At 39.5% G+C, this 26,880-nt stretch overlaps 1 protein-coding gene across 4 annotated transcripts in view; it reads left to right on the forward strand.

Moving 5' to 3' along the window:
* MLLT3 (MLLT3 super elongation complex subunit) overlaps positions 1-26,880 on the forward strand; it is a 286,189-nt gene that overhangs the window by 251,042 nt on the left and 8,267 nt on the right. For 3 of the 4 annotated variants that reach the window (XM_027616701.2, XM_027616704.1, XM_027616702.2), the window contains exons 6-10: positions 12,403-12,478; positions 14,318-14,447; positions 17,002-17,101; positions 22,683-22,754; positions 23,872-23,943. In XM_027616701.2, the coding sequence (XP_027472502.1) occupies positions 12,403-12,478; positions 14,318-14,447; positions 17,002-17,101; positions 22,683-22,754; positions 23,872-23,943 (450 nt within the window). Of the gene's footprint in view, positions 1-12,402; positions 12,479-14,317; positions 14,448-17,001; positions 17,102-22,682; positions 22,755-23,871; positions 23,944-24,876; positions 24,966-26,880 lie in introns of all 4 variants that reach the window. The other variant, XM_027616703.1, reaches the window with a different exon arrangement.

Here is a 26,880-nt window from a genome sequence, read left to right on the forward strand (position 1 = left end):
ATGGGGTAGAACATACTGTTTTTACCCAGGCATGGAAATATCTAAAGGCTTAAGAAACTTTTTTTGAATAGCATTTCCTTTCTAAATGTTTTCATTTCAGCATAATTTCAGAGAAAACAGAAGCTGATCATAATAAATCCCTTTCATTCCAGGAAGAGTCATATTTAGTAAATTCTATTCTAGAGCAGTAAGTGGAGCCTTCGTGTTTGCTTCACAGCTAGTTTCTCCCTTCTCCCCCCCTTCCCTCCCCCATTGCTCAGCCCACACTCAGGGAATTGTGCAATTTGCTCAGTTCATCAGGAAGTTTATGAGAATAATATCAATATTTCTAATTTTCTTTCTGATTTTTTTAGTCTATAAGAAAACACCACTTTCCGGACTAATTTGACTTTCAGGTTTTTAGCAGCCAGCTGGTAAAGGGGACGTGATCTATTACACATTTCACATTGTTATAAGATAAAAACCAATCTCTTAGGAGATGTTTAAGTCAAATGCAATTAAGTGGAAAGACGAGTCTGTGTTTTCTACTTGCTTTTCAGCACTTGGCCTTTTAAGTATAATGGATAAAAAGGTAATAAGTAGCCTTTACTATAGAGGAAGAAATTTGAATGCCATATTATAAACTAAATGTGCTGAAGTTTTAAATTATAATGTATATATTTGAAGCATGCATGCATGGATGGGTATGGTGAAGGTTTGTGGAATTGAGCTTTTCCTGAATAGTGATTGTATGAGTTGGGAATGCTCTTGTTTCATGAAGATTAAAAAACAAGTTTAAGGTCTTTAAATCATTCTTGAGATATTGAAATTGAATGAGTTTCTGAGGATCAATTCAGAAACAGTTCCAAACCATCCTCTGAGAATGCGGTAAATCATGTGTGCTGGGGCTCTAATTGAACAGCGTGGATCTGAATCCTCATTAACTTGTCTGTAGGGAAGAGAAAATTGAGGAGAGCAAGGAAGAGGCTGAGGAGAAGACCTTTAGCCGGTGCTGGCCTGAGCTGCCATTGTTGAAGGACATCCTTTGAGCTAATTTCAGTCCCATAAAAAAAAAAAAAATCTTATTTAGTGATTAGTAACCAGTGGATAAGAGCAGAAAGCCCAAGTGAATAAAGGCCATAAATACCGAAGTCCTTGGGATAACAGCCTGTAAAACTGTCAGAAAGCATTGCTTAAGTGACAAAAGATAGCCCAAAGTAACAAGAAGTGCTAGCTCACTAGGCAATACTCGTATTCTCAGACAGAAGACAATTTAGTTTTCCCCAAAAATAGAGGTTCTTCTTGAATCCAGTACCTGCCCCACTTTATTTATTTGTAGTGGCTGGTGTCTCTGCTTTTAATTTATGGTTGATTGCATTTGCTTGTCAGAATCTTGAGGCCTGTTAAAGATAGTGTTTCCAAGTAGCACTAGGATTCCTGAAACTTCTGTTTAGATCCATCAAGATCTACTTACTTGCTAAGAATGTTTAGCCTAACTAGAGTGAGTGGGTGAGTGTGTGTGTGTGTGTGTGTATTTTTTAAAAGCAGATGGTTAAGAATTAGATGCTGTCGAGTGCCTTTCTCTTGTTTTTTTTTTTTTTTTTTTGCCTTTCTCTTGTTTTTAATTTAAAGTCTGAAGTTCACCATTCTTAAATAGTTTTTCCTAAGGGAAAAATAAGTAAATAAAGCTAGAAGAATGTAAGTTTATATTATAAACTATTTTATTATTACTGTGCACTGTTAGGATGACAAATGATTAAAGTCTTACCAGCCCATACTTCAGAGGTGTTTTTAGAGTTAGAGAAAATTCAGAATGATTATGGAATCAAGGGTCTTTATTCCAAACTCCTTTTGTCTGTGATGATGATTTTATGGCATTTGAATTACGGTGTTAGCCAGCAAAATGATATGTTTTTACAGTTTTACAGTATAACCTTCAAATCCCAGATGTGTGTTTGAGAGCTGTGTCTTCAGTGTACTCAAAGTGTTATGCTTCTTCAAGTTAGAGAATTTTGTCAACTTAAGGGTATTTGCTTCTCAGCGTTCCGGCTGTGAGAACTAGAGGTGTCATTCACTTGAAGGGAGCAGATGTTAAAGGTTCTTGCCCCTGCCTCCCTAATCCCAAACACCCTTGAAGAAGAGAAACGTCCTATTACCCAAATAGGCATCTTTCTGATGGTGAGAAAAGGCGGTAAAAGGCAGTAAATCTGCCTTCTCATTATGAAGTGCAACAATAGATTGATTTATGAAGAGAAGCAACTGTTGGGTTTATATGTGTGCATGGAAATGTAGGTTCCTTTAGAGCCTTAGAAGCAGTAGCTTTCCTCCTGTTCTTGACAGGAATTTAATATTACTAATACAGGATGTGTTGATTCTAAATGCCACATTTTTTAAGGGGGTACGTTGAGAAGAAAACAAACAAAAAAAAGTCCACCTCCTAATGTTTTCACATGAGCACAGTCTCTTAAATAGGCTATGTTGTTGGTATTTCAGTTCATTTTCACTAAGATCAAGGGGAATTCTTAAAGTTTTATTTTTATTAACTTTGTATTAGTACTTAACACTTTAAATAAAAGTGAGTGTAAGTATAGCATATTTAGATGTTAGGTTGTTTATAAAATTTTCAGTTTCACTTAATGTGTCATTTTCAGCAAACACTATAAAACTACCGGATAGACCCACAGTAAAGATAATTTCAAATTTCAGGGGTGGGGGAGGTCATGTTAAGTATTTTGTGAAGGTCTTTGTGCGCTTTAAAATCTTTTAAATGTCTGTGTTACCTCTTATTTAGTAAGAAGCTTTGTTAGAGGATTTCTATTTAACTTTTAAAAATTAAAATTTAAGCTCTAAGTCAATTTTGAGCATAAAATATTATAAAATACAAAAATCTGGATGGTCTCTAGATAAATTGATACGATACTGGCCTCGTATATTTAGCACCTAGCACTCCAGAATTTGAAATCTATGTGATATAATTAAGATTTGAGCATGCAGATTACAGAATTCAAACTGATAATTATCTATAGAGTTGATGTTAAAACTCATCTCTTTCAGTAAACATTTATCCCCAATGTATGTATATTTCTAAATTGTAGTAATAGCTGTGCTAACATATAAATACTTGAAAAACTAAAAGAAAAAGAAAAGTATTAATCGAATAAAGGTTCTCTTCTTTTCTTTTACCCCTGTGGCCTACCTTACATACATCTATGTGCACTTGCATGTGCATACCCACACCCAAGGAATTGTAGAGCGCTCTGATCTAGAAGAAAGGGATTCAGTGTGTTACCTGAAAAAATGCACTGTTATTTTAATTAGGAAGATACAAGGCTTGTAAAGACTTACTCCTTGCAACTATCAACAGTCTTTGTGATAAATAATAGACTGATAATGAGAAATGTTGCATTTTGACCTGGTGATGATTGGATAGTTTTAAATCAATACTTTTTTTTCTCAGTGGACTTTGGTTATTTTGGAAGTCAAAATACCATGGAAATAAAGGTCTTTGCAAATAAAATGAAGTCTTGATGCCACTGCTATGATCGTAAATCTAAGCTTCACATTTAATGGGGAAAATTCTCTAAGATGTCCAAAGATGAAAATTAATAAAACTTCTTGACATTTGTGTAAGTCTATAAAGATTCTATAGGTGTCAAATGCTCTTTGGCCTTTTTCAAGTAAACCATTTTTTAAAAACGTCTAAAGTTAATGAGAAAATGCAATTAAATGTCAAATGATCTCTTCAGGTGTATCTGTGTTTTACTGCATTTCAATTAATTACTATCTTTATGATACCCTGATTTAATAATTTTAAATTTTATAATCCAAAGCTGAGAGTTTATCACCACACCACATATAACGTACTTTCAGGACTCTGTTCAATTCAACACTGCCCTTATAGAGAGAGGGGAATATAATACTTTTACATTATTTGGAGCGTCCTGCGCTCTGCACAGGTGGGTTATTTCACAAGCAACTGAATTGTTGTTCTGACAAGTTTCAGGATCTTATTGTTAACTGATGAGCAGTGGTGTTTTGATGTTCATTGGTCAGCTTCAATAATGGTTATTTATGGGGCAATTCCATGAGGAAACTTGTTTTTTCTTTCTCTTTTGTGAGGCATTACAGCTCTAAGCCCTCTGACTTGTAACTTTTTTCTTTCTCGACCCTAATCCTCAAAATACACAAGAGAGGGGGGAAAAGGACCAGTTAAAAGATACGTCTCTGGTATTATAACTCAGTGGTATATTTTTATGGCCACTTGTGAGACACAACTTCTCTGCACACGGTCTTTGCTCAAGGGATAGCAACATGCTTAGAGGTGGTACAACTGTAAATGGCCTGTTTCCAGATGATTTCTCATTCCTATAGCTCTTAACAAGTGAGGGATTTTTGGAACACATCTGGCACATACACCATCTTGCAACAACTGCATTTTTTGAAAGATGCCACAGTAGTGGCCACACTACTTTGCCACTTTCTGGCCACAGTAGTCAGTAGCAGCCTACTGACTATGAGAGATACAAGACTTGGGGCTCTTGTGTTTAAAAGACAGGAAACTAAAAGAAAATTATCGCCATCCCTAAGTGTGGAAAAGGGTCTCCTGGAAAGATTTCTAGACCCTTGTTCCCCAAGGCCATTTCGTTTCCTAATGGGATTCTGTGTTCTCAGACAGGGCACAAATGGTGATGCATTTAATAATAGCAGCGAAGAGGACAATCATAAGGAAGAAAGCAAATGCAGTTGTTAAAACCAGAGGCACCACAATGTAAAGCCAATTATCTTGGCATCCAGGATGATTTTGTCTGTGAGTTTGAATAGGTCACAAAAATAGGACCTTTTCTATCCGTAGAGACGGTAATTCTTAGGATCTTTCTCTCTTACCAGCAAATGATGGGCATGATGATAGCTTTTGATAATATAAGGGCCCAGCAGGCTAAATACACTTATAATTTAACATCAAGTTCATTTAATTTGTCATAATATCTACAAATGGAGAGGGTTTGCCAAAGAGAGATGGGGTGTCTCCTCCGTGGTCGCGGACTTGAGTAACTGTCCAGCCGTAACTTGAGTAAACTGTCCAGCAAGCTGTAGCTGCCTATTCCAGTGTCCTTTCCCCAATTTCACCTTGTTTTCAAAGAAAGACCTGTTGGCAAATTATTTAAAGCAATAAATCTTTTTTTTTCCCCTGGAGATTATGTACAGATTGTATGGGAGAGTTGAGTAACAAGACTAGATCACTTTGGAAGGCAAATAAAATAAATGATCATAGTGGGTTGTCTGATGTCAGTCTTCTTGATCAGTACCAATGCCATTCTAGGAGAAAAGTCCTTGCTTTTATTTATTTGTTTGTTTGTTTGCTTATTTATTTTTAAAAGATTTTATTTATTTGACAGAGACACAGCGAGAGAGGGAACACAAGCAGGGAGAGTGGGAGAGGGAGGAGCAGGCTTCCCGCCGAGCAGGGAGCCCAATGTGGGGCTTGATTCCAGGACCCTGGGATCATGACCTGAGCTGAAGGCAGACGCTTAACGACTGAGCCACCCAGGCACCCCGAAAAGTCCTTGCTTTTAAAAACAAAACTTATCAAACTAGCGAGGTGAGTACCCAGGATCTCTTGTAGTATCGATTGGACAAATGTTAGAAGCAATTGACACAGATGCACACATTCAGACCCAGGGATGAAGTATTTTGTTTTATCACTGGTTTGCTTTGGGTGCCAATCGCAAGATACCCCTTAGGGACAGAGGGATATTCAGTGCAGCTTTCACAGTGACATAGAAAACTCTGTTCCCTGACTGGTGTTATAAAAGGGTGTTAGTGTGTTCAGAATACTGCTTTAAATTAATTCCACCTTTTCAAGGTTAATAGGTGTAGTAGAAGGAGAACTGGATGAGAAGTCAGAAAACTTGGTGCTAATCCACCTAAATATTACCTACTGGCCACTTAATCTTACTGTGCTTTAGTTCCATCAGCAATTAAATGGGGATAAAAAATATGTCCTTTTGTCTTAATCAGCATGGGCTGCCATAACAAAATACCGTAGAGTTAGGTGGCTTAAACAACAGAGATTTATTACCTACTGTACTGGAGGCTGGGAAGGCCAAGATCAAGGTGCTGTCTGATTTGGTTCCTCTCTGAGTGTTCTTTTCTTGACTTGGATCTGGTTACCTTCTCACCGTGTCTTCACATGCTGGGCCGGGAGTGAGACAGGGAGCAAGCTCTCTGGTGTCTCTTCTAAATAAGGGCACTAATCGCATCAGGAAAGCCCCACCCGCATGACCACATCTCAACTTGATCACTTCCCAAAGGCCCCTTCTCCAAATACCATCACATGGGGGTTTAGGACTTAAACATAGGAATTTTGGTCGGACATAATTCAGTCTGTAGCACTTGCCTTTCTCATGGTAGAGTGAGTGAAATAATATAAGGCTACACAAAGATATATTAAGAGGTTAGAGTTATTGCCTGATGTTTGTCCAATCGGATTTTCATATACCTTTCTATATAATAAAGTTTTGTTCTTGGGGTGCCTGGATGGCTCAGTTGGTTATTGTCTGCCTTTGATTCAGGTAATGATCTCAGGATTCCTGGATCAAGCCCCCTGCCGGCTTCCTGCTCAGTAGGGAGTCTGCTTCTCCCTCTGCCTCTCCCCTGCTTGTGTTCCCTCCCTCTTTCTCTCTGTCAAATAAATCTTTAAAAAAAATAAAATTTTGTTCTTTTAGCATGTTTATTTTGAAGCAGGTATTAATGTAAAACTAAATGAAATAAAAGTTCTCATTTCTAGCTTTTTGACAAGTCACTCTTGCATCATTCTTGTTAGATTAACTTAATCTAAGTGTTATTTCACAACTTTTTAATACTTAGTTCTTTGCTTAACTGTGAGCTTACCTTTTACGAAACAGCTATCACAATATGTTAGCTATTGATGGGAATTGGTAAGAGAATGCATTCATGTGATGAACAATTTCCACAGTTGTTTAAAATGGATGTCATTTTTCTTTAAAAATGTATTAAATGTATACTTGAAAGTTGAGTTGGATTATCCTCAGTTTCTTGCAGAAGGTTTCTTATTACTAAATAAGTTTTTTTACAGTAAGTTTCTTATTACTAAATAAGGTAGTTCTTTTTTTCAGTTTTATCAAGCTATAATTGATGTATCAAATCATGTCACACACTGTAAGCTAATACAGTGTTATACATGTTATATATGTGTATATTGTGAAATGACTGCCACTGTAAATTCAGTCCACATCCATTATAAATGAGACAGTCTTTTAAATGATACTATATGCTAAGAAAAAAAAGTGTCAGATGATTATTAATTTGTAGTGAAGGAAGCACTGAACTGACAAGAACCTAGTAGCTCAGTCGTGGAAATTGAATAGAGACGTAAATAAAAGTATATTTAGATTTGTGTTTTCTTTGATTAGTACTCACCCTTGACATGGTCTTTCTGGATATTTGTGCAAAAAAAAAAAAAAAAAGAATTTTTATTGCAGGCTATGTGTTTTCTTTTTCTAAACAAGGTAGAAATTTTGTGAAAAAAATGTAGCAATGTGTCTAAAATAATTTCTGTTTAACTACTTAGACTGTTATATTCTCTCCCTTTCCCCTGAAGGAAAAAAAGGTGTACATTATTCTTCCAACCTTTTTCTTTATTTTGATTGTTTTAAAGATCCAGTTGAAATTCACGTCATAAATATATGTTGCCTGTGAGAAAAGATGGAACTTTTATCTTCTGATTACCTAAGGAGGAAGCCTGCTCCCAGTGTTAAGAAACAATGCCAGATTTTACAAGGCCTCTCGTGTGACCTGCCTTGATAGGTGTTCTCTTTTGAAGCACTTAACTTGTAGGAGTTGTAAACATGTGGTTTTTCTTACTTGTCTTGGACAAAAATAATCCTCTGTTGAAAAGCCATTACAAAATGATTTTGCATAGCCATTTAATGTTGAAGATTCCATTGCAAATCTTGGTAGGCCATTGTTTTGGTAGTAAAGATATATCTTGTTTTAGGCAAAAAGGAGTATGTGGTCTATTGTAAATATGAGGAGCAACCAAATGTTGATTAGCTACCATTGGAAGAGTAGAGGGCTAGGAGTTTTTACTTTACTTCTACATGAGGCTCAGTGTCCTTACTATATGAGGACATTAATGCCTAAGCAGTCTTCCCCAAAACCTACAAAGTAAGCAATAGAACTTAAGATTTTTTTTTTAATCTGAATAAAGTCAGGTTTTTATTAAATATTGGGAAAAGGCTTGAGCAGGCAAGGTGAAAGATTTCTAAATTTTAACACTCCATGAATGTTTGATATGATAATGATTGTCATAGAATTTGAGTTTTTTTTTAAAGTTTAAATTCACTTAATTAACATGTAGTGTATTATTAGTTTCAGAGGTAGAGTTTAGTGATTGATCATCAGTTGCATGTAACACTCAGTGCTCATTACATCATGTGCCCTCCTTAATGCCCATCACCCAGTTACCCCAGCCCTTCACCACCTCCCCTCCTGCAACCCTCAGTTTGTTTCCTATAGTTAAGAGTCTCTTAAGGATAGGCGCCTGGGTGGCTCAGTTGGTTAGGCGACTGCCTTTGGCTCAGGTCATGATCCTGGAGTCCCGGGATGGAGTCCCGGGATCGAGTCCCGCATCGGGCTCCCTGCTCGGCAGGGAGTCTGCTTCTCCCTCTGACCCTCTTCCCTCTCGTGCTCTCTATCTCTCTCATTCTCTCTCTCTCTCTCTCTCAAATAAATAAATCTTTAAAAAAAAAAAAAAGAGTCTCTTAAGGTTTGTCTCCCGAATTTGAGGTTCTTAAGACTAGACTTTTGTCACTGTGGAGCATGCCATTTAAAGACACTTCATGTCTAGTGTTTGATTACTCAGGAGGTAAGCTAAACATGTGACTTTGGGCATCAACAGGAAGAAGCCAGAAGTTTTTTTTTAGTGGGGAGAATTTTGATATTTCAGAAACAAGTATCAAATTAGTAATGGAAAAATCAGAACCTCGTTGAAGTTCCCCATATTTAGGTTTTGGCATATATACACATAAGGAGGGGAAAAGAGGATGCAGTAATCTTTTCAGTCCTTGGGTATTTTAAAGACCCTACTCTAGCTCTGTCTATGGTGAATATTTAAAAAAATAAATCAAACAACCTTTTCTAGGTTATAAAATCATCCTTGATTTGCATTTTTGGAGAATAAATATGATTTTATTTTCAAATAAAATACAGACTGAAAGTGAACAACAGCTCCGTTCGGTTGGATTTGATAAAATAGAAGACTGTGTCAGCCTCATCTAGTAGCAGAATGGCTTTTTGAACAGTTACCATTTAGTTGAATTCTGTCCTGGTCTGGCTAGGTAAGTTTAAGGTCCATCCACTATGACATGATTTTGTACATGCTTCTTAGATGTTTTTATTGAGAGGTAATTGCATTCTTTCCGGGTGTTTTCTTGCAAAATACTTTGATGAGTATGCAGGGATGCTACTTCTGGATACATCAGTAAGTTTCTAATTTTTCTCATGATGCTTTTTTTTTTCTCTTATGCTTTCTTAGATTTGCGAGTCTTTCCAAAACATGCTTTTGCATTTAGAGGTAAAGAAATGACTAACATAGTATCAGCGGTGTTCTACTTGGAATTTTCATTAATATCATTTGTTTGAACAAAATATGCCTGGACCCCCCACACCAAACCCATTTAATCAGAATTTCCTTATGTATAGAATGTCCCTGACTGATTCTGATGAATATCTATGGCTGTAAATCTCTGGAGCCTTGATCATTGGTTCTTAAAGTCTGGTTGGTCCCCAGAACAGCGGCAGCAGCATCGCTTGGAAACTTTTATGGAATCTAGGTTCTCATCCCTATCCCAGAATTACTGACTCAGAAACTCTGGAGTGGGACCCAGCTGTCTGTGTCTTAACAAGTCCTCCAGGTAATTCTAATGCCCATGAAATTGTGAGACTCCCTGTCTTTGATCATCCCAAGGGGTCTGCTTGGCTCCAAAACCACAAATCCTTGTCCTGGTTACAAAAAGCTTCCAGGACATTGGATTTGCTGCCCATCATTCAACATTTTATCCTTCTCCATTCACCTCTGTTGCTTTAAAGTTTCTGTTTTAATATTGTCGGTGAATTAATGTGTCTTCTACCATAAACCTTAAATGCTTTGTGGATCAGGCATGGCGGTAATGATAAACATTGAATAAAAGCCTTTTCTCCTGTTGTATTATGTTCTTTACTCTTCGTCAATTTTCTGAGGGTTGGTAACTGGATTTACTAACCTTGTTTGTGGTTAAGAAGCTAAAAGAAGGCTGCCTGCAGGTTTGGTTCTAGCATTGGCATGAGGCTTGAGACAGATGGATCAAGTTTAGCATGGGGTGGTTGGGGAGATGGCCACCATCCCCTCTTGCTTTCCTGATTAGTGTCACTCTCAGCAAATAGCTCTGGCAGAATGGCTTCTTTATGTCCAGTGCAACATGACTGGTCCAGCAGGAGGGGGAATTAGAGCTCTCTCCACTCACTGTAAGGAAACCTCTCTTTTGGCTCCCAAATGGTTTCCAGAGCTATCAAAATAATACCGTTTGCAGACACTTTTCATGGCTGAAAAGAGCAACTTGGAGAGGAGAAATGTTTTGCAGCTGGGCATTGCACATAACTGCTAACTGAATGCCCTTGCAGTGTGTAGCTCACTTTTGTGGCTCAACAGTGGAAGAGCCACTCAACACAGAAATGAAGAGTCCCTCACACAGGCGTTTGTGCTTGTAAACCAGCTCTTCTTTGTGGGCCACAGACAGCAATGTGCCGGACGTTGTACTGCAAAGCTCAAGTAAATCTCGCAGTGGGTAAAGGGTTGGTGGCTGCCTGCCGCTCATTAGAGATCCTGTCTGGCTCTTTTCCTGCGGAATGAGTGGTAGATTGCTGACACCTGTTTTCCCATCCAGCCTGAGGATGTGAAGTGTGCATTAGGAATGCCTGAAAGTGCTTCCTTGTGTCCGAGCCTGGATCTCGGTGTTGCTTGCAGAGAAGGGGGTTGGGATTCAGTGCTGGAGAGGGAGATGAAAAAAAAAAAAATCCGTGGTGAGAAAACTGCATTATCAACTGAACTGAGATTCTCCTCCTCATTTAGTGGCTTCTAATGGTGCTCTTAGTTTGTCTTCCACAAGGCCCCGATAACTTGGTCATCCAATGAGCGAAGTTGAAAGAAGATAATGTCCTGTACGTGAAAAGACCTCATCTGTATCTCAGATAACAAGTGTATAGCTGAGACTGTGAGCACATTAGAAATGGGATAGAAATAGTCCAGCATGAAGTTATTTTCAATTTGGCCTAAATACGTAAAATTCAAGTGTGTTGATGGTATGATCCATTTCTTTGCACACTTCTGTCCATGTATTTGTTCTTCCGAACTTTACCTACTGTAAAGCCTCATAAAAACTGGCAGATGGTAGAGCAGAGGGCCTAACGCTCTGCTTCAGTCCCAGATGCAGAGTGCCTGCTGTATGCAGTGCATTATGCTGAGTATGAGTGGATAACAAGCACAAGACAGACCCCCCGCACCCCTGCCTTTTCAAGTCCCTGCAGTCTACTGGAGAGGAGACACACACATCAGAGGCAGCAAAACAGTGCAGCACATCAGATAAGCAAACAGATGAGATCCACATTTTCAGTGGGTTTGGAGAAGGAAGACAACTGTGAGTTGGACAGGTAAGGGAGGATGTGGACCGTGTTCTGGGTATTAAGGGATGAGGAGAATTTATGGTGAGAGAGTAGGGCATGTGTCTGATGTTCTTTCCCTGCATCCATAGGCTGTGGATTTAGAGGGTGTGGTGTGTGTGTGTGTGTGTGTGTGTGTGTGTGTGTTTAAAGTAGTGGCAGTATTTCCCATTGACTCATTTGTGGGACTTGGCCAGATCTCCTTGTGAACATTACCTCCATTTGTGAACTGTGGATGAATGGGGTTAGGGTTGGGTCATGGCCTTGGACCAGAGTGAAATTAACTGGCTCGTAATGTGATTGAACTAATGACCTTGGCCTCATTACCACTACGTTTTAACCAGTTGAGTCAATCAAAGATTGCAGAAAGGGTAATCAAGGTAATCTTTTTAGAAAGAGATTTGGATAGCAGCAAACACAGGAGTGAAATCAAAGCCGTCATGTCAACACCCAGGTGTTTGTCTCATCATCCTTGAGTTTATATCCTTGTTTCTGCATCTAGTAAAACATGGTGGAGAAAACAAAAAGGATACCGTGGTTCTACTGTGTCGCTGTTTTTGGCATAATGCAATGTGTATTCATTTTTCTTGCACAGCATCGGACAGTTTTTGCAGAGCAAAGTATTTTTGAGCAGTAATGTTGTTTTTTAATTTTAGATGTGTGTGTCCCATAAATTTATTGATGATGGCTTTCTCTTCTTCTTTAAAGTCTGAACAACCCAGCCCTGCCAGCTCCAGCTCCAGCTCCAGCTCCAGCTTCACACCGTCCCAACCCCGGCAACAAGGTATCAGTATCTCCCAGGCAAACGATGGGACATTTTCCTCGTAAAACATCTTAATGAGTTGATTTATGGCCTGTTTTCTACTGTTTTATTATTGGAATGATAACTTGGCTTTTATGCAGTTGTATTTATTTCCCCTAGGCATGCACTTGAGTATTGTTCTGATGTATGAGGCTGGCCTCTAGAAATCCCCCTTTTTCCAGTCCCTGTCATCAGAGTCCCATTTTCCAAAAGGATTATAGACACAGCCCATTCCGGGGAGCTCCCAAAGGAAATACAATAGCAAAAGCTGGAGTTGAGAGGCTCTGACATAGAGAAATAGGTTTTTACTCTCTCTTCTGGAGATTTTTCATTTTATTTATTTATTTTTTTTCTGCAGATTAATAGACCTGTTTTCTTTGGCAAGTGTTAGTTTGCTGTCTTTAAAATTTATTTTCCCTCTGCTTGAGCTTAAAGAAATTTAAATTGAAAGAAATCTAATAAAGAAATTTAAGCCAGAACATTAAATATATATTTTATACTTTTTGATGTGTGCAAATCTTCAAGTAAGGTCTCCCCCCCCCTTTTTTTAACATGAAAAGTGGGATCATATGAAGGAATAATTTGCTTTTGAGCATCATGTTGCACATGACCTCTTTCATTGACCACACTCAATTCCTGACGGCCTTGTATGTTTTGAAAAGGATTAAATTGTTGTATGTATTTGGGCTAAGGCTAAGCTTCCAGGAAAATATAAAAGACAGTGATCATTTTGGCTAATCAGATTTCTTGTTACACTGACTTCCAAAGGTAGAGAAATTTGGGTTTTGCAGAGTCTGAGATTGCAGAGAATCAATACTTATTTTAGAGCCGATTTAGTGATAACTCAAGATATTCATGTCCTAGATTAGGCTTTAGGAATTGCCTAATCCAGAATAAAAGTGCCTCTCTCACTTTCTTGATTACCTCCACAATCTCTTCTTTAACATAAAAAAGAGTGATCTTGTTTTCATCACATTTAGAGCAGTCAAGTGAAAAGAAGCCACGCTGAATTTTGTTTTTTTTTTTTCCCCAGTTATGTCCTGTTCTAGAATAAAACTAGATATGACTTAATTTTTTTCTCTCCCATCTAATACTGGGTACTCTCTTGAATTTTCTGGGCACCTGACTTATTACATGGTTTTATTTATGCAAATATATGCTGGTGTTTTGCCAGGAATTTCTTAAAAGATAAAATAAAAATTGGCTGCATAAAATTGTTGCTTGAACAAGACCTTGTGTCCAAGATCAATATGAAGATCAGAGATAGGACATTACACCATGGAATTGAAATACTTTATAATCTGAACTTGACTGAAATGCTTGCTTGACCTGAAATTGACCTTGAAATAAAAGGAACAGCTAAACCTTAATAGATCAAAAACTACCACACAAAGGCTGCATTGCCAAGAACAAGTTACAACCACGGTGATTTATTAGCCTCAACTTTTCAATACATGGATTAACCTAACAAAACATTCAATTTACTAATAGATCTTTCTGTTCCTTTTTAGGTGTAATTTTTCTTAGGGAAGAAAAAATACATAGAAAAACATTCCTAGGAAATAGAGATTTTCCAGTGAACATCCTGGGGCATCTGTTGTCAAAACAGTAGTTTCGTTTAGATGTTACAGTCCAGAAACTACCAGATATGTCTTGTCAATTGTATAAATATATATAATAGTGGGGGTGTTTTTTTGTTTTGTTTTGTTTGTTTTTGTTTTTTTGGCCAACGTTCAGTGCTGGATAGCAGTCCCCTGTGTCCAATATGACTACATGTGTATGAAGTCGTGTGTTTGATTGTGGTACACTGTCATTCCTCAGGTCCTTTAAGGTCTATCATGAAAGATCTGCATTCCGATGACAATGAGGAGGAATCAGATGAGGCAGAGGATAATGACAATGACTCCGAAATGGAGAGACCTGTAAATAGAGGAGGCAGCCGAAGCCGCAGGTGAGTGTGTCTTGGCAGGAACGCGCCTCCCAGCAATGGAATCATGCCTTTTCCCCAGACTTACCAGTATATAACCACGGCAAAGGTGTGCAACACCAAAAACAGTGGCAAGAAATGATCACATTCATTTAAGTTGGGTCACCTAGGCATGCTTTTATTCCTCTCTCCAGGGAACTGTGTATCCCTTTTCTCAGAAAGCAGAGGTTTTTTTCCTCTAAAAATTCTATAGGGAAAACATCCTATTAGGAGTCCTTGTTTTTCAAAGTCTATGCCAAGGTAGCAGGACTGACTGCTGAAATCAACTCCGTTTTCATTTGAAGAGTTTGTGAGGATCCGTTGCTATAGCTTCAGAGTTTGAGGAAGTATGTTTGCTGTTTGTAGTTAGAAATACGTAATTGGCTTCAGTGAATTATGTGTGTGACCTAATTAAAACTAGGATCACCTGTGTGTGTTTTCCAGCAAATAAATTCCTTTTAAGTGTGCTGACAATTAGGTTCCTTAAGTAGCTTTAATGCTGTGAGGCATAATTCCACATTATAAGATGGTAATTCATGTCACTTATAATTAATAGTCAACTTGAAATTGCCTTGAGGGCTTTATTTCTTTATCATGAGGAAAACAAATAGGCATGCTTACTTTAATGTGTTTGAGTAGAAAAAATATGAATCTACTTGAACTTAAAATCCAATTACATTTATAATACATCACATTAAATCTTTCCCCATTATCCATTACTGTGTGGAAGGCCCTAAAATTCCTTAAAAGAATACCATCTTAGTCCCAGCTGGACAGGTCGGATGTTTACTAATCAGTAATTCCTTAGTGTTCTTTGAGAAGGGCTCCCCGGAGTATATACGCCTTTTCAGATCTCTCAGCGATGCTTCCGTGTGGCCCTAATCAATACTTAGACCCAATACCTCTTTCTCCACCTTGTCTCCCAAACTCACCCATATATATATATATACATATATATTTTTAAAAAAAATTTTTTTTGAATAGAAGAAAATAAGGAGCCTTATTGCCTTGGTGTTATAACATTTCCCTTTAGAACTCTTGAATCTGACAAGAAGGAAACTAATTGGTAGGACAGAAAGTCTAAAAATGGACTGGAACGTGGCAGTGAGCATATTTATAACCACCAAAATCCTGACTGCTGGCTGCTCTCAAATTTACCTGATGAAAAATGCATGACCTATTTAGCCAATTTCCAGTTATTGTTATTTAGAAAATCTGGATATTCCGTGATTGGCCGTTGCCCACCCACTTGCTGCCCCCTGCCCTGAGTCGGTGCAGGTCAAATCGCTCAGGATTGTGCATTGTCTGATGTGATCCCCGTTGTTGGAGATCCGCTTCTTTCCCCCGCCTGACATGTGCTGTTAGTACAGCAGCGCCAATGTAACATTTGGTCTTCCTTGCACTTGTGAAGTCTCAACTGTTTAATCAGTTTAAATACTCAGCCTTCCACTTCAGTCAAGAAGCATTTTAAAGCAGCGCTTCAACGGAACACTTCATTAATGTAATTTAGTTAAGAAAAACAAGTTCCATCAGTTTTTGCTAAAAGGATGTCCCAGCGTATCCTTTTCATTTCCTATCTTGTATCTTGTCTATCTGAATATATTATAGAGCTGGAATGTGATTGCCTATTCAGAGCAAAAGAAAAACTATCCTGATTTCTAAAGCATTTTCTGTTTCTGAAAAGAATATTATATTAGGTGACTGTATAACCAAAGAGAGAGCAAACACTGAAGGACATTTCAGAAGGAGGGTATACATTCAGTAGAGTAGAATAAAGAAATATCTCCTACCCTGGCTATGAAGAAAATTCTGTTTTGTTCTGAAAGGAAAAAAAAAACAGGGGAGGGGTGACGTTTTTATATTGTCTTTGGTTGTTGAAAGATACGGTCTTTCTCGAAAGCAGTTATCCCAAACACACTGTCTCTTCATGTTGCTGAAGTATATTTCCAATGAATTATTGTAGCAGTGGTCAAGACTAGGGACAGCCTTGAATCATTACACGGTAGAAATAGTTGGTGTGGGTCTAGCATCTTGGGCTTCCACTCCCACAACCTGGGTTCACCCATAGCAAAGAGGCAGGAGGAAAAGGAAACTAAAAGGTAGTAACCTACAAAATATCTAATTTTGCTGACCTGGCAGCTTGGGTAACATGCTTGGTGATAGCAGGCGAGTGGGGTTGGAGCAGGGAGATATAAGAATAAATGGGGCCAGTACAATATAGCCGCTGAGCACCAACGTTGAGTACCATTGCCTGGGTTTGAATCCCAGAACCACCCCTTTTACCTCTTGACTGTAGGCGAGTGACCTAGTTGAAGTCCGTTTCCCCATCTGTTGAAATAAGGGTCAATAAGTGAGAAATAGGCACTAAAACACTTAACACGGTTCCAACCCAAAGTAAGTGCCAGTATGGGTTAGCGGTTGTAGGAGTTGCACCAAGTTTCCAGTGATTCGTGTTTGGATTCCTTGCTCTCTGCGCCTATTTCCATAGATATTTCAACAACTGTCTAGACTGATGCGTGTGACTTCTGTTTCTTTTCAGAGTTAGCTTAAGTGACGGTAGCGACAGTGAAAGCAGCTCAGCTTCTTCACCCCTACATCATGAACCCCCGCCACCTTTATTAAAAACCAACAACAACCAGGTAAATTGCTGAGTTTGCACTCTTCAGGACTCTGCCAAGCGAGGTGTGATCATTTTTACAAAGCACACAGAACTTTTTATCCCTTAATTTTAAACAAAATTTCTCTCACTAGCAAATAAATGTGAATCTGCAACCTTTGGAATAAACACATAGTTGGGGTGAAAGAATTTTTGTTGTCATGGGAAAAGTATGTTTCATTGGATGGGTTAGTTACATCGATGCAGGAAGGGACGGTGACAGAAAGTGTTGCTCATTTTCTCCTGATCCCTGTGGGTTTTTTTCCCCCCCCTTCAGCAGTAAGTAGGCTAATTTAATGAATTAGAAAGAATATAACCTTTGGAGCTAGGATAAAGCCTGGTTATTTGTTTTACTAATTTACAGTAATGTACTGGTAGGAAATTAACTTTGAACTTTTGATTCTCAGTTTCCTCATCCATAAACGGGGATATTAATACCTGCCTCGCCGACTCTTGGGACAATGATGAATACTATATTTGTAAAGAGCAAGGGGTCATGCTCATGCCTACTTGGCACTCAGTGATGGGAGTAGATGTTTATTATTATTATAGGTGCTCTGCCCCTGTGTGCTGCTCATCCAGGAAAAGAGGGTCATCATTTGGAATTGTAAGGAATAGTTAATAAAATGCAGAATAAATAATGGTCATTATCGTTGTTATGAAACAAGCAAAAAGGAAGTCTTATTTATTTAATAGTCAATTCAGAATAAAGTTATTTGGATAAGGTCTATGCAAAACTTTGAAAGCTATGATGAAGAGCTTTTGTTAAACAAATGATTAAGAATGGGATATTTTAAATTCTAAAATAAACTGATTTCAAATATCATGAATATTATAAAAGCCTCATAGTGCATTGAGTTGATAACTCATTTATGTAAGCTATTCTTATCTCTTTGTTTAGGCAGATTCCCTGTGACCTCTAAAATAATTGCTTAATCACATTACCCTATGAATATTATGAACTTGAGAATAAAAGAACTGACTTCTCTGAAATTACTCTTTCACAGATGTCCTACAATTTTAAACAGCCTTGTCCTTGAATTTGTGATCTTTGCTTTACTGGGAAATGTGATTTTTATAGCTGAATATTTTTTCTTTCTAAATTTTGCATAAAGCATAAGATCTCTTAAAATTTAAAATACCTCATTTATAAAGTTTATCCACAACTTAAAGCCTTCATTATGGAGTAGGAATAATATCAGTGTTCTCTGCCTCACCGTATTCATTCAGCTGCAGTTTCTTTGTGGACTACATGTAAATGCAAGCCCAGCCTCATCATCTGTTACAGACTGGCTGTTCAAGGAGTTAGTACATTCTTACTCCTTACCCTACCTCCCTGCATCCCTGCGTTCCCCAGCTCCAGTGCCAGTCATACCCTTGGCCCGGCCAGCTCTCCCATCTCACGTGGCTGCCTACCACCACATATCAAGAACTTCTGGGGCAGGTGAAGAATAAAGGCATAACCATCATTGCCAATCAGTTGGGAAGAGCCCTGGGCTGGCTAACTAGATAACTTGAATTTCTTTTGTAAATCTGTGCTTCCGTATAAGCTGGCAAAGGATAGAATTTGGACTTTGAATATATTTGCATATTTAATTTAAGCTTCTGGAACCCTTATTTCCGCTTCCGGTGGGGAGTGTGTTAGAACCAGGGTCCCTTACGGGCAGCAGCGGGGCACTGTCAGGAGTTAGGGGCATTAGGTAAGCCCCTCCTTAAGCCCCTTCAGCTTCATTCCCAGTCAGGGTTAAGACTGAGCTTGATAAATAAATGCAGCTCCACAAAGCCCCGATCTTGCCTTTCAAACTTCCTGGATGGGCAGGCTTGAGCTGACTTGGCTCAAGTCTTGGCTTCAGGGAAAGGTTTGGATTCTTTGTCAGTTATTTTTTGTTTTTTGTTTTTTTTAAACCTGTCTAGCAAAACGGGACTAAAAAAAATGAATGGTATCATCTATCTGGTGAGGGTAAAAATTACTTTATCCAATTAGATAGCATACCACTTGTTCCTTGGCATATGTTTATTCGACAAATGTAGCTTCACACATGTGAATCATCAATCTGTCAGGAATACTCAGTTATATGTCACTTCCTCCATGCACCTATAACATAATAAGAAAGTCCATATGCTTTCACTTTTAGCTAGTCTAGGGTAGGAAATAGGTGTAGAACCACAAGAGCACTTAACCTCCTTGGAGCTGTCTTGGAACAGAGAGCAAGAGAAGGGTTTTAAAACTTTGTTTAGTATTGATTTCTTAACCCCTCAAATCACCTGCTTCGGGTCAGATGTGTGTTGCTGTCCCTTTAAGTCCATGTTCTAGGACTTCTTAAAAATTAGCTAGTCTTTCTTAGTTCTCCCTGCCGGTGAAGTGAAATAGTAAGAATTAATTAAAAATATAAAAGTCCCCTGATTTTCACCCTAGAATGTGTTTTCCATCTTTATTTGAATGTATGTGTGATAATTTGAAATTTCACATCAAATAAAATAGATGAAAACAGACTTCCTGTTTCACGGTTAGGCCTTCTGAGGATGAGTTTCCTGGGTGGCTCTGTCTTCAAGTTGATAATGATCTCTCAAGTTTCTGTAAATTACGAGACAAAGCCAGAGTTTTCCTCACCCGTTCTCAAGTCTTCCAGGAACTAGGGAAAAGAGAAAGTGCTAATTGAGTCAAACATTTTCTAACTATTGATAAAAAGTGAACAGACAGAGAGCCACATGTCAACAAAGCAAGTAATTAACCTGAGTATTGTTAGGAGCTACTAGCGATCATTAACATGAAAGACCTATCAGAGAATCCATCTCCTGAATAATTGAGTTGTCAGTCCTCTCAAAAGGGATACAGAAAAATAATAATCTTGAAAGTTTGATTCTCAAGCCATATCCTCATATTAAGGATTGAAGTGCAACTTAGTTCTGTTTTAGGGGACTACCATGTGTATAAATGGTGCGTTTTGGCAGTCTGGGTGGCTGTCTCCTTCAGTAAAACTTAATAGGGAATAATAGTAAGTGCTGTGCCATTTTAATCAGAGGGCTGTGTGTGTATGTGTATTATTATTATTATTAAACTTTGAACCTCCCTTACGTGAGTTTCAAATGAAATCAAAATTCCAGATCCTTTTTGGCTGAAAGTATGGAGGAGAAGGGTGGGGGTGGGGGCCTTGAGGGAAGGAAGTTATCTGCTGGACTCAAGTTAATATTCAGAATATCATAAATTACCTCTCAGCCTGCAAGGCATGTTGAATGAAATTAAAAAGTCCATCCAGTTAAACTGGTTTGAAATAAGCCCATGGAAGACAAGGTGCTATACTTCTATATTCTGGAGTCGTTTCCTTAAAGATAAGAAATGATCATAAATAAAACAATTGTCTTCAGCATGGCTCAAGCTCTCTCAGAATGAGGTTTTGACAAAGCTGTTTATTTTGGAGCAGGGAGAGATCAAAGAAGGAAGATTAACTGAGCCCTCTCTGGGCAGCCACTCAGTAACTTGAGGCAGATCACTGACACCCGGAGCTTTTGTTCCTGCCACTGCAGCTTCAGAAGAAAGAAACTAGGATTTCAATGTAGTTTGGCCTTCTGTGCTGGAGCACTTACGGAATGTGTAGGGTGGGACTTAAGTGCCCCGAATGTTCTATTTTCTGCTCTGAGGAGAAGGTGGTAGAACTCTCTAAACCTAGTTAGCAGAGTTGCCTTACAAATGTAGAGCCCTTAGTCACTTTGACCCCCAGAGTGCAGTGAAGGGGGGCAGAGCGGGATATGATGGCAACAGAATTCAATTTTCTAATGCAGAAGGCAAGCACGCAGGCGCTGTTTCTCTCTCTGGCCTGGAATCTCGGCCGACTGTCTGCTTTGCCCAACTGCGTGTCTGAGTTGGCGAGGAGTGCCATCTACTGACCTACTTACTCCTCGGTCTCCGAGCTCGGAGTTTCCCCTTGAGGTCTCATTTCCAACAACAACAGAGAAGGAAATTCTGAATGTAGTGGAGTGTTGGGTTTCCTTTACAGGGCAGCACGTTAAAAATGATTGCCTTGCCCCAGCAATTAAGTAATTTCCTTGTGTTGCCCAAAGCATTGTATTTTAAGTGACTGAGCCTGGTCAGATTGGTCATCTGGTTATCTTAATGTTAAAAATGAAGACATAGAGGCAATTCTCAGGAAAGACTCTGTTGAAGCTCACTTCTTACCCATGCATTATTCTAAATTCAAAGGAAAATATACCCTTTTAAAGTATTTGGTCTTTTCCAGAATGTCATGGTCCTATATCCCCAAAAGGTAAACTGTTGGTAGTATAACATTTTACAGCTGAATCTTGTTCATCATGTTCATCTTGTTTATTTCATCTCATCTTTTTTGAGGTCCAAAAATTTTAAATAATAGGGCCAGGACCTGAACTTAAGTTTCTGAGCCCAATCAGAAACTTACTAAAAGTGGGCTCATTTTAAAGTCATTTTGTGTTATGGAATATGGTAGTCTTTTGAACAGAACTGTGTGTGTGTGTGTGTGTGTGTGTGTGTGTGTGTGTGTGTGTGTGTGTGAGAGAGAAAGAGAGAGAGAGCAGAGAATGGATAAAGAGCAGTAGGAATGAACGTGAGACTTCGTAAATATATCCTTTATTTGGTATTTTCCTCATTATTAGCTTCTGATTATAACTCATTTGGTAATGAGGTTATCATGAAAAAGACAAATTACTTTGCTTTTTATGTTTATATACATTTGTAAACACTCATCAGTAAATTCAGTGGATCTCAGCGATTTTAAACAAGGCCTGTTTAAAAATATTTCCCTTATAATCCTCAATTTTGAGGACTCTAATAAACCAACTGCATTTATTAAATAATAATTTGTTTCTCCTTCTAGTTCATTAAAAACCTAGCTCCCCACGGAAGCTTAATAAACAGCACGCAGAACTTCCGTTCATACTCTAAGCTGTAATCGGTTCAGATGGAAGGTCAGGCACTTGGTACTTTATCATGGGTAAACACATCATTTCTTGAGACACAGAAGATAGTCCTGCCCCTTTATTTCTTGAGTCGGAGGATCCCAAGTTGGGAGCAACTAGTGTAACTGATGGCCATCTTCATTTCCAAAGCTGCATCCAGTTAGTGAATCTGAGTAATTTTTAGACTCTGAAAGTCAGGTACTAAAAAGGGCATTTGAGTGTTTGTTTTATCATCCCGAGCATGCTGAGCACTGGTAGTCATGCTGAAACAGCAGAATGAGTAAGAAAAAATTCTTGCCAGAGGGGACTATAATCCAGTATAACTCAGCTGCTGTGCATATGTGTGAGAGTGTTGTCACAAAAAAGCAGCAGCCTTGGAAGCTTCGATCAATTTCCTTATCGTCAACTTTTTTTTTTTAAGTCTGTTGCCCTGACTCAGCATTTCAGATAGAAGTCCTTTATTTTCCAAGAAAGAGTGAGATTAGAAGAGAGGAAAAAAAATGTAGAGAGGAGAAGTGCTATTTGGAAAGTGATATTATTGTATGACATTTCATGCCTAAGTGCCTTTGTTTAGGGGGCCGGTTCACTACGAAGTGCCTGAAATCAAATTTACCAGTGTTCTCTTTGATCCCTAGATTCTTGAAGTGAAAAGTCCAATAAAGCAAAGCAAATCAGATAAGCAAATAAAGAACGGTGAATGTGACAAGGTAGGTTTCCAGGGCGTTCCGGGAGTGCTGTAGCACCGACTAGCTTCCCTTTCTTGGTGTCTCCCTTGACCATCCGTGCTGGCTCTCCTTCCGTGTCTTCATCAGAAGTGCCCCACACCCCCACATGATGAGCACTTCTCGGGTTCTCCAAGTCTCGCCTGTATCTTCAGTGGGGTGCTGGGCCCTTATGCTACCATTTGCCGTGATGCCTGCATTGCCAAGGGGTTTTGGGGACATTGAGTTGGGAGGTAAGAAAACCATGGTGGAGGATGGAGGAATCACAGCCGTAAGTGAGCAGGACACCTGATCCTAGTGTAGTGTGCTTTCCAGGTGTACGTCATGTAATCGAAATCTGACTTCAAGACCCTTTGGGGGTTAGTCTTCTGTTGTGGGCAGGGTTGTAAGATGCTTTGCGGGATCAAGGCAGGCCTGACTAGAGCTTCATCCACCTTTCCTTTGCCTTCATGGCAAATGGCGCTAGGAAAACCCATGCAGTTATGCAGACAAAGATTCTGGAGCCTGAGCATATGGAAAGAGAGCTGTGCTTCTGCCCCTTCAGGGGAGCTTTTGACAAACCAGATGCTAATTTGGATAGTCATCCCTGTCTTTCATAAGATGTTGGTGATGTTGTTAGGTATGACTGGGAAAGCTTTTTTTTTTTTAAAGAATTTGTCCTGATATAATTGGTTATGTGCATTTATACTTTCCATGTTCAAATGTAGACTTTTATTCTCCTAGTTAATCTTCTGAGATGGAAGAATTAAAAAAAAACAACAAAAAACCTGTGCTAATACAACTCACAATTTACCACTGAGTACCCTTTCTCCCTATAGAGGGTGTTACTGGGAGAGGGTGGGTCTGCTCCCTTGAATCTTGTTGAGAGTAAATAAGTGCAAGAATTTGCCCTTCGTAAAAAAGCTGGCTTTGTAAGGGTAACAGTTGGCCAAGAGAGACTCAGTCTGCAGGAGCCTTGGGCACCGACTCCACACAGCCTAGGGCAGGGAGCTAGAATGGGGAACCTCCAACTGCTGCTTGTGTGTTCCTGCTTATTTGTTGTGTTATTTTTGGATTGCTTCCTAAAGTGCTTGTTCTTTTGGGGGATACTCTTCTCTTTCAGGCCTACCTAGATGAACTGGTAGAACTTCACAGAAGGTTAATGACGCTGAGGGAGAGACACATTCTGCAGCAGGTGAGAGAAATGCATTGTAGCACAACCCTTTCCAGAAGCTGCAAGGCCTACTTCATCCTGGGGTCGTGTCCTAGCCCCTGGAGGTCACACCAGCCCTGCGCTGTCAGCCCGGGTGATGCCACCTGCAGAAGTATTTTGGGGGGTGGGAGGAGTGCTCGTTGCTGAGGCTACCTGGAAGTCTGCTCTGGAGCTCGGTGTGGATGATCTCCCTTGCCTGGTGTTGCAGGTGGGGAAAACTGGGTCACTTGAGGAGGCGATGGTGCTGGAATGCACGGATTCCTCGGAAATCCGCTGGCTGACACTGGCCTGTGGGCTGAGGGAGGGGGAGAGTGGGAATGCAAAAGCCTTGGGGGCCAGGCTTCTAGTTTCATGAGAAAACAGTGATAAGAATTTCAGTCCAGTGTTATAAACATTTGTGATTCAATGGAGTAACCTTTTGCCAGAGCTCTTTGAAGGGAAAGAAATATTTTCTCATTTCTCTTATCTTGTACAACATACATCTAGTCTTAGGAACTCAACTGTGCCATACTTGTGGAGTGGGGAGGCTTCTGTTAGTACAATTGGATGTTTTGTGAAGATGAGGGTGCTTTTTAATTTTACTGTAGTTACAGTACATGTATTTGTTGCATTAACAGTGGCTGCTGATAAATACCTTGTCTTTAACACCCAGAGAGAAGGTTGCATTCTAAATTCCAGGGTGGGTTTGTAGATTAGTTCACTGTTTGAATTTTGTTTTATTACTACTTTCAAATGACTTGAAGTAGTACTTAATCTACCCCAGCTGTGTGTGGGTTATTTTTTTTAATGTTTAATGGCTGATGGTCACTTTTATATTCTGTGCACATTTTTTGCTGAAATCTATAAATATGCACTTTCAAACCCGCCAAGTTGCCTGATTTGTCTGATAAGGTTTTTTTTTTTTAACCCTTCTAGAGTTTCAGATTTAAACGAAACTGTTACAGACCTAGGATTCTTCATTGGGACGAGTTGCATTTCTTGCATTTCCGTTTAAGCGAGTATGGGTAAGGGAGCCGGATTGGAGTGGTTTACCCTAAGAATTACTCTAGTCCTCTGCTAGTATCTTTCTTCAACGTTCTTGTGTAGAAATGAAAATTGTTCAGCTTGCCATTTACCAATTACGTGGGGTTAATTGACTGAATGGTGATGGTAAATCTATTAGCTGATACTCCCATCCCTTTCTATCCCTTTTTAAACACCAGCTCTGAACCACTGTGGAGCAATTGTCCAATAAAGCTAATAATGCACAAGCCGGGTCCAAGTAGTGAGTCTCACAGGAGATGAAACAGATGTTTGGGCAGGGTTGGGACACCTTCACAAAGAAAGCCCAGCCAGTGAGTGGAGGAAGGAGGCCATTGGCAGGGTCTTACCTTGGGGTGTCATTGGCATTCCCGATTTCATATTGTCCTTTAATTTGACCTTTGAAAGAATCGTGAGGGAAGGTGGCTTACTCGAGAATTCTGGCGAAGTGGATTACTTTAGTGTCCTAGAGGGAGAGAGTGATGGCTATGAATTTTTAGCCTGGCATCAAGGCGCTCCAGGACACACAGCGTTTCAGCCTAATTGCATTCCCAGGCCGGTTGAAAGCTCTCAGTCTTTGGCCTTTTGCCTTGTAATGCAGCTGAGGCTTGTGATTATGATACCATGATGCATGTCCTGTCACGGTTTACTGCTTAATTAATTCCTATTGTAAAACATAGCACTATTGAGGACTAATGTTATTCTCCACCTCGAGAGCTGCTCATCTTGCGGAGTGCATTCCGCAAAGTCGACTAACTCTCCGCCATGCGGACCTGAGCACCTGCGATGATATTTCTGGTGAGGCCAGGATCACATCCGAAGTCTTCTAGTATTAAACACGTCCTATCAAAAACTCTGGTCTGACAGTTTTATTTGGCTCACAAAAAGTGGTTAATGTCTTTGTTTTACTCTGGGGACACCCAGCATCTAGCTTAATGAACAGAAAGCCCTGGATCAAGAGAGCCTGTGTTCTTAAGCCCCTTTCCCTTAAGGTAAAAATATAGTACAGGGGATACAGTCAAACCCAGATCTGAGTACCTAGGATGGACTAATAATTGGATTTTTCTTCAAACTGTGCATTCCACCTTTATTTGGAAAGGGAGATTGAGCACTTCTCACCTCCCCCAGCAATTGAGCTCTGAGTCTGGGTTTGGCATCTTAGGATGAACTAAAAGTTCTAAGAAGAGCCAGGGCTTCCTTAGAAGACAGGTTAACAGTTTAGGTAACAGCTACTATACTTTTAAAATTGTCTTCAGGAAGATGGGAAATGAGTGGTATGCTGAGAAGTGTTCTGCTGAAGATTATCTCCATCTTCTTGGGAAATTGCCTTCATGTTACCGAACCCTTTACAGCCAGGATCCTGATGGCCTGCCTCCTCCCCCAGGGGAGGGCCCACGTGGTCCCACTGAAAACAGCACTTCCCTGTCCCGTAGCCCAGGCGATTCTACAGGAAGACCTAACATCTCCCAGACCTGAATCCCCTGCAGGCAGCAGTGGTTAAAAGCAAAGCCTGTTCATTACTTCCCTTCACTGAAAGGGCTGCTTTTGGGCAGAAAGAACTCTGATTTTTTTTTTTAAGATTTTATTTATTTATTTGACACACAGAGAGAGAGAGAGCACAAGCAGGGGGAGCAGCAGGCAGGCAGAGGGAGAGGGAGAAGCAGGCTCTCCGCTGAGCAAGGAGCCTGATGCGGGGCTCGAACCCAGGACCCTGGGATCATGACCTGAGCTGAAGGCAGCCGCTTAACCGACTGAGCTACCCAGGTGCCCCAAGAACTCTGATTTTTAAAGAAATATAATTAGGCTAAAAATAATGCATCTACCTTTTTATAATTAAAAACCAGGGTTGGGGAAAGAGCTACAGATTTAACAAGTGGACCTTACTTTTTTTTTTTTTTT

Source organism: Zalophus californianus, chromosome 13 (assembly GCF_009762305.2).
Source record: "Zalophus californianus isolate mZalCal1 chromosome 13, mZalCal1.pri.v2, whole genome shotgun sequence".
NCBI classification, from domain to species: domain Eukaryota; kingdom Metazoa; phylum Chordata; class Mammalia; order Carnivora; family Otariidae; genus Zalophus; species Zalophus californianus.